This window comes from Rhincodon typus, chromosome 13, assembly GCF_021869965.1.
Source record: "Rhincodon typus isolate 14 chromosome 13, sRhiTyp1.1, whole genome shotgun sequence".
Lineage (NCBI taxonomy): Eukaryota > Metazoa > Chordata > Chondrichthyes > Orectolobiformes > Rhincodontidae > Rhincodon > Rhincodon typus.
In genome coordinates, this window is record NC_063344.1 from 27,515,495 (window position 1) to 27,538,855 (window position 23,361).

A 23,361-nucleotide genomic window follows, 5' to 3' on the forward strand; every position below is an offset into this window, starting at 1 on the left:
TTTCTGAAGAAGGGTCTAGGCCCGAAATGTCAGCGTTCCTGCTCCTCTGATGCTGCTTGGCCTGCTGTGTTCATCCAGCTCTACATCTTGTATCTCAGATTCTCCAGCATCTGCAGTTCCTACTATCTCTGATACAGAGATATTGATAGGTTAAGTAACTAGGCAAAAAGTTGCCAAATGAACTATGTAAGGAAAATGTGAAGTTGCTCATTTAGAAGGGAAAAAAAAAGAACAATATTATTTAAATGGAGAGAAATTGCAGAAATCTGGACACAAAAAGGTTCTTGGGGGTATGTGTGCACGAAACACAGAAAGCTAGCACACAGGTGCAGCAGGTAACCAGGAAGGCTAATGGAATGTTGGCCGTTTTATCAAGGGGGTTGGAATATAAAAATAGGGATGACTAACTGCAACAGTACAAGTTGTTGGTGAGACAACATCTGAAGTTTGGTGGGCAGTTTTGGTCCCCTTATTTAGGGAAAGATATCATTTCATTGCACGTTGAGATTCTACTCATTAGAATTTGAAAGGATTCCTAAGGCTCTTGACAGGATAAATGTTGAGTGGATGTTTACCCTTATTGGAGAGTCTAGGACCAGAAAGCATAGTCTGAGAATATAGGGGCACCAATTTAAGACTGAGATGAGCAGGAATTTCTTCTCTCAGAAGGTTGAGAATCTTTGGAACAATTTGCCGCAGAGAGCTGTGGGAGCAGTCCTTGTGTATATTTAAGGTTGAGATAGATAAATTTTTGGTCAGTAGGGGCTTCAAGAGTTATGGGGAAAAGAAAGGAAATTGGATGCAAGGAACATTGGATCAGCAATGATCCTGTTCAATGGCGGAGCAGGATCGAGAGATCAAATGGCCTACTTCTACTCCTATTTCTTACGGTCTTAATACAATTATCAGCAAGACAAAAATTACTACTACTTTCAGGAAATGTAAGAGAAATGCAAGAGAACTGCTCAGTTTGATTTATTTATCTTTGCTCTTTGTGGGAAGCAGTATAATTACTGTTATTGTTCATAAATCACTGCAACGTATTGGCTCGTTTACGATCATCAACTTGAGATATGGGAAAGAGCTCTCTGCACTTTAAGGCAAATGTACCAGTTTCCATCAGACACTCTCTATTCCCAGACCTAATGCTAAACCATATTCAAACTTTATTGTTTTCCTTCATTACCTTTCCCACATATATGGCCCAAAGAGATTCTCTGCAGCACTTAGCCACCGTTCCACAGTGCCATTCAGTTTTGCAGTTGCAATTTTTAACAAACAAGGTTCAGCCCAAACTCTGCTTCTGTACAAATATATAAAAAGGAGAACAATTAGAAAATAAAGCCCAAGAACACATTTAACAAAGGCATTTTGAATAGGTAAATATCAGGAATGAGGAGCTTAGACCAATGTTCAAACATAAATTAAGGTATCACTGCAGAATGACATTAATTGAGATCTGAAACTTGAATGGTACAGAATATTTAGGAAGGACAAGAGGCTCAGGGAAAAGTGAAGGGATGGCTCTGTTGATTATTAATTGTCTTAAACAACAGGGAGAAATTACTTAAGTTCAAGAAACCAAGGTATGGAAAGAGTCAGGTAGAAATCAGAAATGATAAAGGGAAGAGGTCACCGATGGGAGTGGTGCACAGGGCACCTAATAGTAATCACACTGCTGGGTGGAGCATAAAGGAACTTGTCGGAAAAGCATGGCGACAAGCATGCAAGATTTTAACCTAAATATCAACTAGAAATGTCAGACGGGCAAAAGGTAGCCCGGATGAGGAGTTCATAGCGTGTTTTCAGGATAATTCCTTATGTTTTGGACCCGACTGGAGAGCAGGCTTTGGTAGAGCTGGTATCATGCAACACAATAAGATTAACTCATAACATCAAAATGAAGGAGCCTTTTGATAGTAGCAATCATGATACATAATTAAATTTTACGTTCAGTTTGAGGGAGAGAGTTCAGCTCGAGATTACTTGATAAAAATTAAATGAAGGTATTTATGAGGACATGAAAGCACAGCTGGCTAAAGTGCAAATTAGGTTAAAAGATAGGTCAAATAGTGATGCAATGAAAGACATTTAAAGTGGATATTTTAGGATACACATAATGGATACATTCCGAAGAATAACAAAAATTCCAAGGAACAGACCCACCATCAGTGGTTACCATGAAATATCCACTTTAAAAGACAGTAGCAAACTCAGCAGAAAAACATAATAGTACAAAGACTGCTGCTAGATCAGAAGATTGGACAGAATATAAAAAGAAAAAAAACCACCAAAAAAATTAACAGTAAAAAAGTTAAAGTATGAGATATCCAAAGAGATAACTAAAGAGTTTTAAAGACTATCTTAAAAAATAAAAGAGTTAACAAAGTGAATATTGGTCCTTTAGAAAGAGAGACCAGAAAATTAATTATGGAAAATAAGGATATGGCAGATGAATTAGAGACATTTTCCTTCAGTCTTCACTATAATGAATACAAGTAACATTCCAGAAGCATTGATAAATTAAGAAATGGAAGGGGAGAGAAAAATCAGGAAAATCACAATGAACAGAAAAGTGGTGTTGAATTAATTGTTGGATTAACTCAACAACGTGGACCTTCACAAGTGCCTGCATCCAGAGGGACTTCAGCCCATGAGCTTAAAAGAACTGACCACTGAAATAGTTGAGGTATTGGTTTTTATTTTCCAAAACTTCCTTCATTCAGGGATGGTTGCATTGTGTTGGAAGATAGCAAATGTAACTCCTTTATTTAAAGAGAGAGGAAGACAGGAAGCAGGAAACTGTAAGCCAATTAGCTTAATATCTACTGTCGGAAAATGTTAGAAAATGTTATTTATAACAGTGCATTTAGAAACTTTCAAAGTAATCCGGTGGAGTCCACATGGTTTTTGTGAAAGTGAAATCATACTTGACCAATCAAATAGAGTTCTTTGAAAAATTCGCGTGCTATACATAAACAAGAATAAATGAATGTGCTGTACTCAGATTTAGATTTCCAGAATGATAAAGACCCATTTCAAAGATAATTGCAAAAATTAAAGCTTGTGGTGTAAGGAATAATGTACTGGCATTGCTAGAAGATTGTCTGGTTAACAGGAAGCAGATAGCAGACATAAATAAATCTTTATCAAGGTGTAATGACTGGTGTGCTATCAGAATTGGTTTTATGACCTCAACTGTTTATAATTTAGATGCATAACATAGATGAAGGGACAGTAGGTATGGTTGTCAAATTTGCTCACGACACAAGGATGGCTAGGAAAATAATTTGTAAAAAGGATATAAGGAGCCTATAAAGGGACATAAAATAGTTATTGGGCAAAGTAAGCAAGCAAAGGTGTGGCAAACAGAGTAAAATATAGCAAAATTGTGAGACTTTGCAGGTGAATCTGAATACCTTTGCACATGAATCTCAGAAGGTCAGCAAACAGGCTCAGCAAGTAATCAGGAAAGCTAATACAGTATAATTATTTATCACAAGGGGAACTTAATATGTAAGCAGGGAGATTATGCCTCAGTTATACAGGGCTCTAGTAAGACTGCATCTAAGTACAGACAGCTTATTTAAGGTAAAATGTAAGTTCATTGGTAGCAGTTCAGAGAAGGTGTACCAGATTAATACCAGGAATGAATGGGTTTTCTTGTAAGGAAAGTGTGGGCAGGCTAGGCTTATCCTTTGGAGTTTGAAAGAGTAAGAGATGACTTGATTAACACATAGGAGATCCTCAGGGGTCTTAACAGGGTACATGTGGAGAGGATGTTTCTGCTTATGGAAGAGTCTAGAACTAGGAGTCACTGTTTAAAAATTAGGAGTCTCTCATTTAAAACAAAGATTAGATCAATTTTTTTCCTCTGAGAGTTTTGATTTTTTGGACCTCTTCCTGAAAAGGAGATTGGGTGCAGCATTCTTGAATATTTTTGAAGGCAGTAAGAAGTGGATTCTTGTTAAGCAAAAGGGTGAAAGGTTATCAAGGATAGGCAGGCATGCAGATTTGAGTTTACAATCAGATCAGACATGAATTTATCAAATGGTTGGGCAGGCTTAAGAGGCTGTTCCTTGCTGGATGTTCCAACATACATTTTAAATCTAACATTAGCAAATTTAAGGCTGCATAAACTAACTACTTTTTATTTGAAGATTTCAATTTATGGTGGTGCAGTTCTGTCTGAACAGCTCAGTGGGAAGTATGTTTTCTTTGGACTGAAATTTGTACAGCCAAGCCCCATTCTTGTAGTTGTGCACAGAACCTAGACTGACACATCATTGCAAACCAAGGGAATTTATGTAGATGTGTTGTGCATTTGTTTAGTGCACAGTCTGGTCTTCTAACAGGTTTACCTTATGCTACTCATGAGATGCAAGCACTTTTGTACACATCTCAGGGAATCTGTTGGCACCCTGCACACAAACTGAGATTTTTTTTATTATCAGGGAAGCTCTAGCTATCAGATTTTGAACCTCATCCTAAGAAACTGCAATAGTAAGTGGTCAGATGAGTGTCAAATTCAGTTATACCAGGTGCTTGCAATCGAAGGTTATGGAAAAACGGGAATTGGTGGTCAGTGAGGCTCCAGTTTGGGCTCAGGACAGGCCACAGAGGTTGCAGTTAGGGGTCAGAGTTTGTTCATGCATGCTGCTGAAAAATTAGCACATGGTTCAATTTAAACTGGATTACGTAACCAGAAGAATGATGCTGATCTGTCCATGCCAAGAACTATGCATCAATAAGGAACTCTTCCAAAAAAAACGATGCAAATTTATTGATCAGCACTAACCCCTTTAACTACCACTGGTTCATAGACCAGAGTATTTTCTTTGATTGCTTTTCTACAATAGTCCTTCTTTATGGGAGATTTTATCAGTTTGTTATTTCCATCCCTCAGGAAAATAAAAACAAGGAAAATTGCTAGCATAAAGCAACACATTGTGATTGGTAGTGTTGTCTCAATGACAGGTTTCAGGTTTTGGATTTTTGGTCAGGAATAGAAATAGATAACGGGATTAGGTTTAGATAGATGGCATGATAATTAGGAATAGAATATTAAATCAATTTTATTGTCACAGGAATGCTTACCGTGGACCTATATCAGCAGAAATCAGATCCCCAGCTACAAGCGCCAACAGGTAAGCAGGAACCGGATACTCCATTTGAAATCGGTATATATTCTCTTGCTCATCAAATGTGCTCCGCGTTGCACTCATCAGCACTCTAATACCAGGTGGAACCTAAGAAACAAAACAGAATAAACGAAAAAAAAATGCTGGTTTCAGCTGCTACAGTTTTTATGAAATTAAGGAGTCTAGAAAAGCAATTTAATAACATGCAGGTCAGCAATAATAAACACCCAGAAAACATAGCCAAATTAGTCTCTCTTTGACCAATGTTCTAAATTAGTGCAATATGCCAAGAATAGAGCATACATTGAACAGCCTTCCTGCTCCTCTGATGCTGCTTGGCCTGCTGCGTTCATCCAGCTCCACACCTTGTTATCTCAGATTCTCCAGCATCTGCAGTTCCTACTATCTCTCATACATTGAACAGTGTTGGTCACCTGAACATGCATAATAAAGGGCCACACTAACCAAACAAGAACAAATTTATTTAGGCATTGTGAAGCAAAGAAATATTTGACATAGCAAATGAAAGGTCATTACATTCAGGCGAATGGTCCAATCACGGCTTAAAGTGCAAGAATCAAGGAAGTTGACACATGCATACTCGGTGTGGAACATGAGATTCTATGGCAACAGATTTGAAATATTTTTGAGATCTTGGTATGTATGCCAATACTGTTCTCCCTGCTGACTCCAAACATGATGTTAACCCATAACAAATTTCACATTTTCAGCTGTGCACTCTTCAGTTTTTATGTGCAAACATTCAATGGCCACAGGTAGTACTTGAAAAGGGCCTCATTTAAATCAACTACATAACATTTTAGGCCAATTGTATTTTCTACTTTTTGAAAGTCAGCAAGTGGCTCAGACTGTATTATAAACATGACTATTTTCAGTTGCTGGACTTTGCAGTCTCAACCCCTAACAATTACACTCGGCATACCGAGTTACGGATAAAACATACCAGAATTCTGTGAGTGAAAGGAAGATGATTCCTTTGACAGTCATCAAGGTACATATACAATTTCAGAAATGGTGGGACAGTTTCTTAACTCCCTGCCTGGATGTAAAATGGGTAAATAAAAACAAAAATGCTGAAAACCATTCAGTTCAGAAGAAGTAAGCTTGGACTCGAAATCATAACTTTGTTGACCTCTCCACAGATGCTGCCAGACTAACTGAACGTTTCCAGAATTTTCTGTTTTCATTTCAGACTTGTAGCATCCACAGTATTTATTTTGAGTGCAAAACTGGGATTATGGTTCAATTGCCCATTATATGTCACCTGAACTTCATTGATGCCTATCCCATTATTTGAGGGATTAATTTGGGCCAGTGTTTTGTGGGCCACTACGCTCAAGTGCCAGCTACAAGGTGAAATTTTAGAATATATATTATCCACTTCTTTGTACAAAACTGTATATGGTCTTTGAAAACTTAAAATAAACATTTTATAAAATAACGTAACTGCAGTTTTAATTTGTGCAATAAACCACAAAGCACAGTCAAACTGAACTGTTAAAACATTTATTCATTAATTTGTGCTCTGTCCACAGGTGGCTCCTTGCTTCATTGTCTTTTGGTGTATCATGCTGAGCCATTTTCTAGCTCAGTGGTATTTTCTTGACAGTGGTGTTCTGCAATTACTTTTCTTTGTCAGAGGCAAAAGAGGAGGCAAGTCCCAAGTTTGCCTCAGCTAGAACAGGAATTGAACCTGCACTGTTGCTACTGAACTATTGTGAACCATATACTAGCCATCTAGCCAATGGAGCTAACCAGTTCCTAAATAAAAACATTCCAAAGTAAAACTGCACAGATTGCTGGTTCAGTGGGAGAGAAAAATTAGACTTGGTTGCTAAGATGAAATTTAAATAATCTGAGCTTGACTTGTACAAAATCTTGAAAGCAAACAGGGAAACCATACAGCCTTATAACCTCCTTATAGATTCCACTGCATTTGTGATTATTGGCATAATTTTCACCTTAGCTTTCTTTAAGTCAGCACATTTGTTGGAGTTGTAGCTTTAAGGAAAATTGATAAGCGTATTATAGCATTGCTCCATGCACTATATGAGCATGTTGGTCACTTATTATACCTTTTTAACCAGTGTGGGCTGAACTAAATATACTGAAGTATTATCAGAAAGTACTCAACTCACATGGTGAAGCATTTCCAAAGAAGCATTAAGCCTGTCAGGTTTTTAGAAGACAGCAATCCGACTGACCTTGTCTTTGGCCCAGAGCAAAGTAAAAATATTAGATACTGTGCACTTTCTAATAACTCTTCATCTTAATGATCAGATTTTTAAAAAAAATCAATACTAGAATTAGGCCCAGCCAGTTCTTGTGCAGCTTCCAAGTGTAGAATTGCATCTCCCATCAATTTTGTACTTAAAGCATTTTCTTCTTTTATTTCAACAAAAAAATACATTTAATTACTAAGGCTTTCAAAAAATTAAGCATGTGCCAAAAATATCCCAAAACACTTGGAGGCACTGAGGAGAATTTTAATTGAACTCACCAGTTAGTAACTAATTGGTTCAAGTGACATCCTGGATTTACATTGCATCAGCTGGACTTTCCACTGAATTCAATGGAAAATAATGTTACACAGGGAATAAAACTGGTATTCCATCTGACCTCTCTTTTTCAAGATGCAATATAAATTCAAATGACCTAATTAGTTATATAGGCAAGGATTATGAATTTGTGCTGAGTGTAGAAATTGATAATCTCAATTTTTTTAATTTTTAAAGTGCAGAACCACAGTTCATTCAAGCCTAGATGTTGCACAAACAACCTGATACCACAACAGCAATTGGTAAGAGTGAGACCACTGAAAGCTAGAGCTGCGTGTCATTACTGTGTATGTGGAACCTGACTGTATATCTACAGAGAAAGCTGCCAATATATGACATCTATTTTGCTTTATACAAATTAATAAGGAACAATGACATAAGGTGCAAGTACTCTTGGTGCAAGCAGTCTGCAAAGAAAATACATATTAATAGTTAAGAACAAAAACAGGAGTTGCTGGAAAAGCTCAGCATGTCTGGCAGCATCTGTGAAGAAAAAATCAGAGTTAACATTTCGGGTCCAGTGACCCTTCCTCAGAACAGTAGTTGTTAATAGTTAATTATTGCTGAAAGAAGACACATTTGGTTAAAGCTTTTGCCTTGTACTAAATCAGGACAATTTGCAAGAAGTGCTAAAGCAAAAGGAAACAATGCATGCTGAGGGGAAGGACAGTGTTGATAAGTGGGCATGGAGACTCTAATTGGTTGAGGTGTTGCCGTGAAGAATGCACCCATTAGTAATGACACACAGTGAACTGCCAAGCACTGCTTGAATTCTTGAAAGCTTGTGTTTTCAAATAAACCTTTATGGATCATAACCTGGTGTCGTGTGATTTCTGACTTTGTCCATTCCAGTTAAACACCGGCTCCTCCACATCATGAATTCTAAAATAGGCAACTTTGAATGTGTTGTTTTTCTCAGCATTACCCAAGCTATATATTTGCACATTCAAGTTATTTCAGACAACATATAAACTGCAAGAGGGACTTACTATGTCACATCTGCAGACTGAAAAAGATCTGTTCTGGTAAACAGATTTGCTCTCCATCCATAGATAGTAAGAACTGCCGCTGCTGGAGAATCTGAGATAACAAGTTGTAGAGGTTGATGAACTCAGCAGGCCAAGCAGCATCAGAGCAGCAGAAAAGCTGTCATTTCGGGTCTGGACCCTTCTTCAGACCGGAAACGTCAGCTTTCCAGCTGCTCTGATGCTGCTTGGCCTGCTGTGTTCATCCAGCTCTACACCTTGATATCTCTGCTCTCCATCCATGATTGGCAGATGTATTTCAGCTTGTTATAATCTCAGTAGAGACTTAAAAGATATTTAAACTTCCAGTTATTCGCTGAAAGGATGATTTGACAAGATTTCACATTTTCAGACAAACGACTATAACAAAAGACTAAAAGCACTTTTGACTAAACATCATCTTTGCAGGCAATTTATATGTTAATCCACAGAACAAATTGAACAGGATATCACACCCTTCTTAATTTTAGCATACACTTCACGGGTATACACGACATGTACTTTAAACAGACATTCAATTCTCCCGAAATCATGTGATTCTTAGCTTCAGAGGGTTTACTTCTCTCTCTTTAAAATTTCTTAATCTGGCAATTTCCAATTCAGAACTGGACTTCATAGTCACAGTATCAACGAAGAACTTTTGTCAACAACAAGTTAGGTGAATCATCCAGCTTAGTTTTAACTCTTTTCAAATTTGGTCTTTTGAATCTGAGCAGGAGTCATCACCAACATTTCAGTATATTGAGCCCAAGAGAATTTTGGCTTCTACACAATCTGGATGCCCTGGACCTAGCTGACTTACTGCTCATTAATTTTAAAGAATATCTTAAAAAATGAATCATGGAAAAATGAATCATATGGGACTTATATCCAGGTAAAAATGCTGGTTAGCTATTCTACAGAACCAACTTTCTTTTTGCTTGGTACTCATAGTCTCTCCAATGTTGGCACACAGTGGCTGTCATTGTCTCCAAGTGTAAACATCTTGCCCCTTCTTTCCAGTAAAACAGTCTGGGTCCCCTTTAAATTCTAATATTCAAACCATGTAGGTCTGCTGTCAGGGAGACTGCAGAGACCTTCATTTTACCTAAAATGAAGACACAGTTCCAGAAAATGACAAGCTTATACACCTCATAATTGTAAAAGCTATTGTTTTACACATTCTGTTCTTAGTTTTACAAAATACTTCTAATTTGTATCAAAGTTAAACACAAAATAAATGACAGATTAGAAACAGTTACAGTATTTGGAATCAGGATCTTCACTGTCAATTGGGCTGAAGAGCTGCAAATGTAAACTGAGAAAATACTCATTTCATAGCTAACAGAATATATATATATATATAAAAACTCCAAGTGTTAAAAACCTAAAACAAAAGCAGAATATTACTAAAAATAAGATGTTTGCAAGGATATTTGCATATGTGGAGAGAACAGGCAGGTTAACTTTCATTTGTAACCCTTTGCTGGAACGAGATAAAAATTTAAGATGAACATTTAACAAGAAATAAAGAGATTAGAGGGAAGGGAAAACTACACATCTGAAGAGAAATTATATATATTGTGACCTATAAGTGAGCAAAAGGAAAAAGGAACCAGTGTATACGAAGCCATCATTTTCCAAACCATGACTGATTTCACCTTTGGAAATCTATCCGATGCCCACTGCCTGTAACCTGGATGAGAAATCACTTCAGCCTGCTCATATCCCAACAAAGATATGTCCTCCTTTCATAATCCATCCTTGAAAGATCTGTATAAGTTCGCAAAGCTTTTTTTTTAAAATGGCACATGGAATCATTCACTGCATAAATTGAGACATGAAGTACAAATGGAAAGAACTTGTGCTAAACTTTTATAAATCACTAGCTCCAGTATCAGTTCCAGTGCTAAAGACACCACACTTTAGAAAGGGCATTAAGACCACGAAGATAACGCAGAGGAGAACTAGGGGGATGATGAACTTTAAGTCTGTGGACACAGCAATAAAGCTGAATTTCTTTTCCTTTAATGCACATGCTTAAATTGAGATGTTTGGTTACAGTGAATATAGAAAATTTGCTTCCAGTGGTAGACAGGTCAGTAACCAGAGTACTGAGATTTAAGCTAACTTTCAGCTTGGACTGGTTGGACTGAAGGGTCTGTTTCTGTGCTGTGTGACTCTTGTGATAACATCACAAGAGGAGATTAGGAGAATTTTTCAATGAGTTATGATAATCTTGAGATGGCAGGACCAGATTCAATAATTTTCAAAGGGGAACTGGATATCATAGAACTATTGAATGATTCCCTCACAAATGGAGGCCATTCAGTTGGTTGTAGATGTATTGGTCGTCAGCAAAAGCAACTGAGCTAGTGTACCTCCACTGCGTTTTCCCCATAGTCCCACATGTTTTTGTCTTCAGATAATTATTTAATTGCCTTTTGAAAGACATAATCAAATTTGCCTCCACCACATTGTCAGACAGTGCATTCCAGGCCATTTGTTGCATAACAATGTTTTTCTAGCACTTGCTGTTTTTTGTCAATTGCTTTTCCCCCATCGGAATGGGAAAATAGCAATTTAGGAACAAATGTTCACAGGTTAAAACTGAACCATGATTCTGTAGAGGTAAATATCTCCATACTAAGTAATGCAAGCTTTTTATAAATCTTTCACTCTAGTATTTCCAACAGGCTAACTCAAAATAACAGGCAAACTTTTACACTTAAGTCATTTTACTTGATCAGGAGCTGGGGGATTAAAACGATAACCGAAATAAACAGTTAGAGTAATTTATTTAAATTCCTTCATCGATTTGGGCATCACTGGATCACATGGTCAGCACTTGTTGCACATCCCTAATTTCCCTTGAACTGAATTCCAAAGCTATTTCAGAGTACAGTTAAGTATCAACCACACTGCTTTGGATCTCGGGTCACAAAGCAGAGCATTAGTCTGAGCTCTAAAGAGTGGATGGGTTTCTGGAATGTCTTAGGTATGGTTTTCTGGAGCAGTATGTTGAGGAACCACCTACAGGACAGATTATTTTAGATCTAGTATGACGTAATGAAAATATTAATTAATAATCTTGTTGTAAAACGTAGAAGGAGGCCACTCGGTCTGTCATGTCTGCACTGGTTCATTAAATTATGTTTGAAAGTGTGGTAGTTCAATCTGAAGCAAGGTATTAAATTTGATTTAGGGAAATTATGATTGCATCAGGATGAGCTGGACTGGAAAATACATTAAATACATGACTATACACAGGCAATGGACAACTGACAGCAACTAAATATTCTTTCAAGGTGCAAAAACTCAAAAAAGATCATCAATCGTAATTCACAAAAGGAAGTTATGCATTGTACAAGATTAAAATACAAGTCTTATAAAGTGGCCATTCTTGAGACCTTCATTTTAATTTTGGCTGAAACTGTGAGCTGAGCGTTGAAGGTGATCTTTGTACTGTGAACAGCAGCTGGTTTTAAAAACAGAATGAACAAACTGATATTTGTTTATGAGGCCAGGCCTGGAGGCTAATTGCAGGTTGATTTTAATTCAAAAAAGTCTGCAGACATTTCAATGCTGGACAGGGATTACGCTCAAATGTTGGCAGCTGCTCGGATGTTAACATGGGCCACCATAAACCGGTTGGCACAAGCCTCTCTAACAAACAGAATGCTGGAAAAACAAGAAAGAGAAACCAATCTTTTTTTTGTTGACAGAAAGATTGTGGCTGCCAAAGCAACAGGAAGGCGATCCAACAACAAATAGACTATTTTTTAACTGGGGAGAAAATTCAGAAGTCTGAACGGCAAAGAGACTTGGGAGTTCTAGTCCAGGATTCTCTTAAGGTAAACTTGCAGGTTGAGTGAGTAGTCAGGAAGTCAAATGCAACGTTGGCATTTATCTTGAGAGGACTTGAATATAAAAGCAGGGATGTATTACTGAGGCTTTATAAGGGTCTGGTCAGGCCACATTTAGAGTATTGTGCGCAGTTTTGGGCCCCATATCTCAGGAAGGATATACTGGCCCTGGAGTGGGTTCAGAGGAGGTTCACGAGAATGGTCCCAGGATTGAAAAGCTTAACATATGAGGAACGTTTGAGGACTCTGGCACTATACTCATTGGACTTTAGAAGAATGAGAGGGGGTCTAATTGAAACTTACAGAATACTGAATGGCCTGAGCAGAGTGGATGTTGGGAAGATGTTTTCATTTGTAGGAGAGACTAGGGCCTAAGGGCACAGCCTTAGAGTAAAGGGAAGACCTATTAGAACGGAGATAAGGAGAATCTTCTTCAGCCAGAGAGTGGTGGATCTATGGAATTCACTGCCACACAAGGCTGTGGAGGCCAGGTCATTAAGTACATTTAAGACTGAGATAAGACTGATTATCAAGGGGATCAAGGGTTACAGGCAGAAAGCAGGAGAATGGGGTTGAGGAACTTATCAGCCATGATTGAATGGCAGAGCTGACTCGATGGGCCGAATGGCCTAATTTCTGCTCCTATGTCTTATGGTCTTATATAGGAATAGGGAGGCTGATCTGATTCGGTTTTCTGTCTTCATATCATAACACAATAAACAGTAAGAAATCTGAGGAATGGAACATTTTTAGAATACAGTCAAGGAGGTCCAAGAAATTGATACAGAAACGAAAATCAGAATATTCATGCAATCAAGCAAAAGTAAAAGTTTACTGTACAAGTTTCGACAGGTATGTAAAATTGAAATCTTGACTAAGACAAATGTGAGTCCACTTCAAGCTGAGTCAGAAGAATTTAGAATGAGAAATAGCAGAGAAAATGACAGGAGAAATTATTACTTTGTGTCTGCTTTCAATGAGGAAGGCACAAGAAATGACATAGAGAGCCAAGAGACAAGGAGAATGAGGAGTTGAAGAAAATTAGTTGTGTAACAAAGTTGCTCTGGAGAAATTAATGTGGCTGAAAGTTTATAAGTCCCCAGGACCTGACAGTCTACATCCCAAAGTGTTGAAGGAGATGGCTATGCAGATACTCAATACACTGGTGGCCATCTTTCAAAATTCCATAGTTCTGGAATGATTCCTGCAGTTTGAAAGCTAGCAAATGTCAACCCACTATTTGGAAGGGATCAAGAGAGATAATAGGAAACTACAGACCTATCAATTGTACATCAACAGTAGGGAAAGGCTTAAATCGATCATAAAGGATGTGACAAACAAACACTTGAACAAAGATGATCTGGTTTTGACATAGCACAGATTTGTGAATGGAAAATAGTGTTTGACAAACTTGTTGGGAGTTGTTTTGAGGATGTTACTAACAAAACTGATAAAAGCAAGCTGATGGACGGAGTTTAGTTGGATTTTCAGAAGGCTTTTGATAAAGTCGCCCACAGAAGGTTGGTTAGTAAAGTTAAAGCACATGGGACAGAGTAGGTAATGTGCTGGCATGGATTAAGGATTAGCCAATATACAGAAAACAGAGTAGGAATAGAGGAGGCATTCCTGTGTTGGTGGACTGTGGCTAATGGGGTAGCACAAGGATTGGTACTTGGGTCCAAGAATGATTTGGATGTGGGACCAAAAGTAATATTTCTAAATTTGTGAATACAACAAAGCTAAGCAGGAATGCATGTTGTGAGGAAAGTGCAAAACTGCTTCAAAGGATTTTGGTAGGTTTAGTGAGTGTGCGAGGACATGGCAGATGGAATATAATGTGGAAAAATATGAGGTCATACACTTTGATAGGAAGAACAGATGTGCAGAGTACTTCTTAAATGGTCAGTGATTGGAAAGTGTACATGTGCAGCTGGGTGTCCTTGTCAATTAGTCACTGAAGGTTAACACGCAAGTGCAGCAAGCTATTATGTAGACTGATGGAATGCTAGCCTTTATCAGAAGAGGATTTGAGTGCAAGAGTAGTGAAGTCTTGTTTCAATTGTATGGGTGCTTGGTCAGATTGCACCAAAGGCTTGGCAGTCCAAATGGCATACTTCTGTCCCTAGTAGGTCAGGCCAAGTGAAGTGAGGATAGTAGAGCTCCTTCCCTAATGGACATGAGTGAACTTTTTTAAACAGTAATTTGATGATAGTTTCTGCAATTTTAAACATAAAATTACTTTTTCATTTCACTTGTCTTGATCGGATTTGAACCCATAGTGCCACAGTATTAGTCAGGGAATCCCGATTGCCTGTTCAGTGAGATTATCACCATGGTACCACCATTAAGAACCTTAACGATTCTATTACACTATAGGACACTGATGTACAAAAATTTAATGCAATCATTTGAGTTACTGTTATTTTTAACATAGACATTATTTAATTCAAAATTACCGACTGCTTATAGAATGGATAGAAATTTTGATTGAACCTACTAAATGTTTATACAGTACTATTGCATGGTATAATTTTGAAGTGTCTGTGAACTTGAATTTATCACACTTTCTATTTCTTCAGGCTGGTGACCCAGTATGAAATAAAATGCACTTTCACTAAAAATTACATTTATGAAATTACCTGTTCTTTTAATGACCCAACAAAGATATTTGGAATTTGGAAAAAAACATGAGATGTATTCACTGTGACAACAGATTTTATCACTGTGGAAATGATGACCAAAAATTCTGTGGTATTAGCTTCTACTAACAGGTGGCAGTATTTCATGGGCTGAATAATGGAGAATAAGATCTCAGGTTTCCCTGTATACAAGTAATATTTTAATTATGGTAGCAGTTTTTTTTTGCTTTTCCAAACATGCAGTCTAAGTTAGCCTCCTCATTATAAATGTTGCCTGTTATAGAGCATTCAAAATCAAGTGTTGACGATATTACAGTTGTCTTATTACAGGCCAAGACAGTTCTTGATCATAGATTGATGTCAAAAGTTATTTCACAGGTGGCATTTGCCAGTGCGAGCTCCAATGTCATGTGCTTGTGGAGTGCATTCTTCTGTACCTGATTAACACCCATTTAATCTTTAAATCTAGCACTGCTGTGCTATCTGTGAATTTCAAATGACAGTAATGTGAGCTCATCACATTGTCACATATATGCACACCATCATGTGCTATGACTATTTGAAGTCAATCCAGTCATTGCATATGATAGCTGAGAAAAACAAGAAACAATGCACAAACAGCTGCAATCACTTCAAACAGCAGCACAACTTGGGTTGGAGCACAGTAACAGTCAACAGAACATAAAAACATGAGAACTAGGAGCAGGAGTAGGCAATTCGACACTGCTATGCCATTTAACATGATCGTAGCTGATCTCATCTCAGCCTCAACTCCACTTTACTGCCCATTGCCCATAACTGTTTAACACATTACCAATTAAAAACCTGTTTATCTCCTCCTTAAACTTATTCAATATCCCGGTGTCCACCACACACTGGGGTAATAAATACCACAGATTCATGACCCTTTGAGAAAAGCAATACCTCATCATCTCTCTGCCACCCATTAAACCTAAGACTATTACCTCTCGTTCTAGCTTGCCCCACAAGGGAAACACCAGCTCTACATCTCTAAATTCCCCTCAGCACCTTATATGCCTCAATTAGTTCTCTTCTCACCCTTCTAAACTATAATGAGTATGGGCTTAGACTGTTCAATTTCTCCTCATTAGACAAACAAAAGTGAAGAGCCTTGGGCACAAGGGAAGAAGAAAGAGAAGATGGAAAAGGAAATTGTAGCGAGTAAAGAAGGGGAAGAAAAGGAGAAGAGAAGGGAGGAAGGGCCATTTGTAAAACTTGAATTTATTTTAGGCCCCATTAATTAATTCTCTATATGATCTAAACCAGCTTTTGTTGAGAATAGGTAATCCCTGTTCCTATCCTGTTTTGTCTTATATCAAAGTTATTTTGTTTACTCTTAAAATGTTTTTCAAATATGTTGTCGCTTTTTTTTTTAGAACTCCTCTCAAATATTTTGACTCTTGTACATGACAAACAATACAGTATTAAGCACAGTTATAGACCAAAAAAGAAACAGTTTACAGTAGTATTACCTGCATCCTGAAGAAAAATCACAGTGTCAGCCGTTAGACTACCCAGCATGCCACTGCAAATGTTCACAATCACCATATAATCTGATCCAAAACACTGGGATTCAACAGGACAGAATTTATCGCATGACACAGTCCAGTGGCAAATTAACAAACGGCAAACAAATTTACTTGTTATCAATTCGAATGCCAACAGCATCAATGGTTTTACTGATTGATTTTTAACAGCAAACAATAACAACTGAAGTAATTTGAATGGCAGCTTTCCTACCATAACTGTAGCGGAGTAAGTACTCTTGACAGCAGGCGTGTCAAAGCAGGGGAAGAAGGACCTGTTACACACTGAGTGACCATGTGTAAAAAGGAACGGTTTGGATTTTCCATTTGTTAATTCTGGATCCAGCCACCAAATCTGAAAGTATGAAAAAAATACAAAATACTTGAGTCATTGAACGCTTTAAATTGCTGTTTTACTTTGTGATGTTTACTTGCGTATTGTTGGACAATTGGTCTTAATCTCACTTCTGATTTCTAAATCCTGCACAATTACTCTCCAGTTGATGTGATTTGAGAATTAGATTGAGAATCCAATATTTTAGGTCATTGTTGCCTATGCTATTGAAAGACCTGAGTATTTCTGCTTCTGTGCTGCATCTTAGAAGGCATAATGACAATAAAATTGTGTTACATAAGTTAATTAACTGGTGGGAATATTTCAACTGATGCAGCAAACAGGTATATTACTTTGGAAGACAGCAGCAGTTAACAGTTTAAAATCTACACATCCATTGTGAAAAAGGTTTTGTACTGTGGTCTCTTGTCTAAAGTGACGTATGGTGGACTCACTTTTCAGCTCATTTGTAATGAGGCCATATGTAAAACAATGAGAATGAAATGCTTATGTCTATGATTAATAATTCATGTGACTCTGGGAGTTCTGCTTCAGTAGCAAGCAGATGAGGTGGTGGAGGCTGGTACAATTACAACATTTAAAAGTCATCTGGATGAGTACATGAATAAGAAGGGTTTAGAGGGATGTGGGCCAAATGCTGGCAAATGGGACTAGATCAATTTAGGATATCTGGTCAGAATGGATGAGTTGGACCGAAGGGTCTGTTTCCAGCTATGACTCAATGGCTACAGGATATATGAAGCCAGGTGGCATGCTGTAAAAATACACACAACAAATTGACCAAGGGAAAACAGGAGCATCCCTGATGAGTTAAAAATCAGATGTCTTTTTATTGTAAACACAACACAAATTTTATACCATGCAAACCATTTACTAGTTTTAAAGTTTATGTCATGTTAAATGATTATATTCGGTTAGCTCAGTTGGCTGGATGGCTGGTTTGCAATGCCAACATCGTGGGTTCAATTCTGCACCAGCTAAGGTTACAATGAAAGACTCTACTTCCCAAAATCTCCCTTCACTTGAAGTGTGTTGACCCTCAGGTTAAACCATCACCAGGCATCTCTCTTTCTTATTTTACCTTAAGTGATTGCATCACGTAAGAGAAATCTTTAATCACTTTGATATTACCATGTAAATCTGTACCTGCATTCACATTTGTGATGATTTGAGTAAAATCAAGACACCTTCAAGAATTAGGAAAGACAAAACATGTAACGTATAATAATGTGAAAGATAATGCTAAAACATGTGTTTGCTGCAGAAAAAAAATTAACACATTGTCAAAGAGGCAAGAGTTGTGAGAATGTACAGTTCTCTAAGTGTGTGCAGCGACAGGGATTGAAGGGATTTGAACATGAAGATGAGAATTTTCAAATTAATTTATTGGTAGATTGCGAACAGGAGGTATTGTGGTACAGTGGCTGGTGTTTCTGCCTCTGAGCTAGAAGCTGCTGGTTCAAGTTCTGCTCCAGAACTTGATGGCCAAGGAAGATTAGTTCATAATGCAGCCCAACAAATTGAATTATAAGTAGATCTGGTTTTACATCGTTTGTTTTAGATTTAGCTTTCTAACTTGGTTTTTGAAACAACATACATGTTCTGCTAGTTTACCAAAGCAAATAGGCCATCTTGTGTTTTCACTCTACGTAACACACTAGCACAACTTCAGAACAATAACCACTAGTATTATAAAAATCAGCCAGTAGCGACAGATGATTGATTAGGAGGACCTCGATTTTGCTTTAATTGAACAAACTGTTAAATACCAGTATTTAATGAAGGACATATTTTCATTAACTTCTACCCATCAGTTAACTGTATTTTAAATAGTATTGTTTGAACAAATTTTGGGACAGAAAGGAACAAGACACCTCTATAGTCTGAAACTGTCAACACAATAATGAATAGAGGCTTGTTCATTTTACAGACAAGGTAAAGACTCCAAAAGACTCCACTGTCTTCACGTTTAAGTTGATAAATGCATATGGAGAGATCTAATCAAATTGACCAATTCCATAGCATTAACAAAGTAGATTTCAACAACAACGTATATTAAGGTGGTTGTGGGGTTCTTAATCTAATAATTGGGTTTATAAAAAATGGCTTCGCAAGCCATCATTTTGAATACTTCATAAAACCTGTAGCCATTGAGTCACAGAGATGTACAACTTGGAAATAGACCCTTTGGTCCATCTCGTCCATGCTGATCAGATATCCTAAACTGATCTAGTCCCATTTGCCAGCATCTGGCCCATGTCCCTCTAAACCCTTCTTATTCACGTACTCACCCAGATGACTTTTAAATGTTGTAATTGTATCAGCCTCCACCACCTCCTCCTGGCAGCTCATTCCAAATATACACCACCTTCTGAGTGAAAAAGTTGCCCCTTAGGTTCCTTTTAAATCTTTTCCCCTCTCGCCTTAAACCTATGCCCTCTAGTTTTGGACTCCCCTACCCTGGGGAAAAGACACTGGCTATTCATCTTATTCGTACCCCTCATGATTTTATAAATCTCTATAAAGTCCCCCCTCAGCCTCCGATGTTTCAGGGAAAATAGCCCCAGCCTATTCAGCCTCTGCCTATAGCTCAAGACTTCCAACCCTCAGTAAAAAGGTAGTCCTGCCTCAGGCTAGAATTTGAATCATTTAAAACTAACTTAGTTTTTGGGGATTGTTCTAAGTTCGGATACCTCTGACTGCAGGTTGAGCTCCTGTCAGCTCAAAAAGTGGAAGTACTTGTCTCAAGAAAGGAAATATTGTCCATTAGCTGGGCTTCTGATTAAAGTCCATCAGATTAAAGTCCATCTTGCATTTCTGATAAGTGCATTTTTTGTTAGTCAGTTAAATAGTCTTTAGTTCTTAGGTTTGTGTATTGTTGTGTTTGTTTATTCTTAATAAAATTTGATATTATTCATTAATTCGATGTCCCAGTTGGGATTATTTTTTGAACTTGAAGCATCTGAACGAAATGGTTTGAAAGGTTAATTCGAGATTTTAAATGGGCGTCCACAACTAAATTGACCCAATCTAAATGACCTAAATACCCTTTCCAAACATTCAAGTGATAACTTGTAAATCATTCCAACATATCAAAATGGTAGGTACTAAGACCGGGAGAGATTTCTGATCCATCATTTCTGAAGCCTCTGACATCACTAATCAAAAGTCCAAAACGACAATATTTTGCACAGTGTTGTTTTGACAAAGCAACTGAAACTCTGAGGGAGGTTAGTTGGGTTAAACGGTTGACTGGCTAGAATGATTCAGAATACTGCCAACAGCATGGCGTTTGATCCCCATTCTGGTTGGGGTGGATTCAGCACCTGCCTCCTTGGCTCCACGGCAGAGATTGCAAGACTATGGACCAGACCCATCTTCAGGCAGAAAACTGAAGTGGGGGGTTGCAAACTAGAACTGAGGGTGAACAGTAGTTAAGGGCAGCTAGGTTCTGGAGCAGCTTACATTTTTACAGAGTGAAAGATGTGTGACCAGGCAGGGAAACACTGGAACAATCAAAGTCTCAAGATAACAAAAGCATAAAAAAAGGCTCAGCAGCAGATGGACCGATGCAGGGCAACAATGGGCAATATGATGATCATGGAAGTAAGCAGCCTTAGTGATGGAGGGAATATGGAGTTACAAGTCCATCAGTGGTAAACACAATGCAGAGGTATAGAACAGAAGAAGTGGGCCATTTGAATAGCTAACGTCACTCCAATACTCAAAAAGGGAGGCAGAGAGAAAACAGGGAATTATAGACCAATAAGTCTAACATCAGTAGTGAAGAAAATTCTCGAGTCCATTGTCAAGGACTTTATAGCGGAGCATTTAGAAAGCAGTGGCAGAATCAGACAGAGTCAGCATGGATTTATGAAGGATAAATCATGCTTGACAAATCTGTTGGAATTCTATGAAGATGTAACTAGTAGAGTTGACAAGGGGGAAGCCAGTTGATGTGGTATATTTTGACTTTCAGAAAGCGTTTGACAAAGTCCCACGTAAGAGATTATTGTGTAAGATTAAAGCACATGGGATTGGGGGAAGTGTATTGAGATGGATAGAAAATGGTTGGCAGAGAGGGAATAAAGAGTAGAAATTAATGGGTCCTTTTCAAATTGGCAGCCAGTAACTAATGGGGTGTCACAGGGATCAGTGCTGGGATTCCAGCTATTCACAATATTAATTAATGATATGAGCGAGGGAACAAAACGTAACATCTCAAAGTTTGCAGATGACAGCAAGTTGGGTGGGAGGGTGGACTGTGACGAGGATGCAGAGATCCTTCAGCATGATCTTGACAGGTTGGGTGAATGGGCAAATCAATGGCAGATGCTGTATAATTTGGATAAATGTGAAGTTATTCAATTTGGAAGGAAAAACAAGAAGGCAGATTACTATCTGCATGGATGTAAATTGGGACAGGGGAGTATGCAGCAGGACCTAGGTGTCCTTGTGCACCACTTGCTGAAGGTAAGCATGCAGGTGCAGCAGGCAGTAATGAAGGCAAATGGTATGTTGGCCTTCATTGCAAGGCGTTTGGAGTACAGGAGCAGGGATGTGTTCTTGCAGTTATACAGGGCCTTGGTGAGGGCACACCTAGAATATTGTGTGCAGTTTTGTGTCTCCTTTTCTTAAGAAAGATGCTCTCGCTCTCGAGGGAGTGCAGCAAAGGTTTACCAGGCTGATTCTGGGGATGGCAGGACTGACATATGAGGAGAGATTGACTAGGTTAGGATTGTTTTCACTCGAGTTCAGATGAACGAGGGGGGGCTCTCATACAGACGTATAAAATTCTAACAGGACTGGACAGGGTAGATGTAGGGAGGATGTTCCCAATGGTGGGGGTGTCCAGAACCACGGGTCACAGTCTGAGGATTCGGGGTAGACCATTTAGGATGGAGATGAGAAGACATTTCTTCACCCAGAGTGGTGAGACTGTGGAATTAATTTCCACAGGAAGTTATTGATGCCAAAACATTGAATGTATTCAAAAGATGGCTAGATGTAGCACTTGGGGAAAATGGGATCAAAGATTATGGGGAGAAAGCAGGACTAGGCTGGTGAGTTGGACAATCAGGCATGTTAGTGGTGAATGGCGGAACAGGCTTGAGGGGCTGAATGGCCTCCTCCAACTCCAATCTTCTATGTTTCTATGGTCCCTTCAGCCTGCTTCACGGTTTAATAAGATCATGGCTGTTCTGGTGGGTTCTGAACTGCACATTCCCTTTTAAGCTTCATAATTCTCAATTCCCCTGCCTAACAAAAACCTATCCAATTCTGTCTTAAAAATATTCAATGATCCCGCCCCACTGCTTTCTGTGGCAGTGTTCCAAAGTGTTACAACCTTCAGAAGAAAAAAATCTCCTCGCCTCTGTTCTGAAAGGGTAAATCCCAATTTGAAAACAGTGTCCTCTTATTTTGGACTGATCCACAAGAGGAATCATCCTTTTCACAGGCATCTTGTCAAGACCATTCAGAATCTTATAAGTATTAATTAGATCACTCCTCACTCTTTTAAACACCAGTGAAAAGAAGCCCAGACTGTCTAACCTGTACTCATAAGGCAACTCACTCATTCCAGGTATCATTCTAGTAAAATCTCCTTTGAACTGTCTACAATGTATTTACATCCTTCCTTAACTAAGATGGTCAAAGCTGCACACAATATTCGAGATGGAGTCTCACCAAAGTTTAGCTTCCTTACAGTTATGTTCAACTCCTCTCGCAATAAAGGGCAGTATCCCATTAGCATTCTTGATTGCATGCCACGTCTGCATATTCATTTTTGTCACTCGCGCGCCAGAACACCTAAACCTCTCTGCATTTCATAATTCTGTGCCATTATGCATTTAAGTAATACTTTTTTTTATGCTTCCTGACAAAGTGTGCATCTTCATATTTCCCACCTTATGTGCAATCTGCCACATTTTTGCCCATTTACTCAACCTATTTATATTCAAGCACAGAGATAGTAAGAACTGCAGATGCTGGAGAATCTGAGATAACAAGGTGTAGAGCTGGATGGACACAGCAGGCCAAGCAGCATTTTTAGGAGCAGGAAGGCTGATGTTTCAGGCCTAGACCCTTCTTCAGAAAATTTTGTGAAGAAGGATCTAGGCCTGAAACATCAGCCTTCCTGCGCCTCTGATGCTGCGTGGCCTGCTGTGTCCATCCAGCTCTACACCTTGTTATCTTATATTCAAGCGCAGCTTCCTTATGTCCTTTTC

At 38.4% G+C, this 23,361-nt stretch overlaps 1 protein-coding gene across 1 annotated transcript in view; it reads right to left on the reverse strand.

Moving 5' to 3' along the window:
• rnpepl1 (arginyl aminopeptidase like 1) overlaps nt 1-23,361 on the reverse strand; it is a 59,991-nt gene that overhangs the window by 21,721 nt on the left and 14,909 nt on the right. Inside the window, exons 2-4 of the mRNA XM_048604574.1 lie at nt 16,991-17,131; nt 5,098-5,249; nt 1,187-1,303 (exon numbers count right to left, since the gene is read on the reverse strand). Coding sequence (XP_048460531.1) covers nt 1,187-1,303; nt 5,098-5,249; nt 16,991-17,131 — 410 coding nt within the window. The remainder of the gene's footprint in view (nt 1-1,186; nt 1,304-5,097; nt 5,250-16,990; nt 17,132-23,361) is intronic.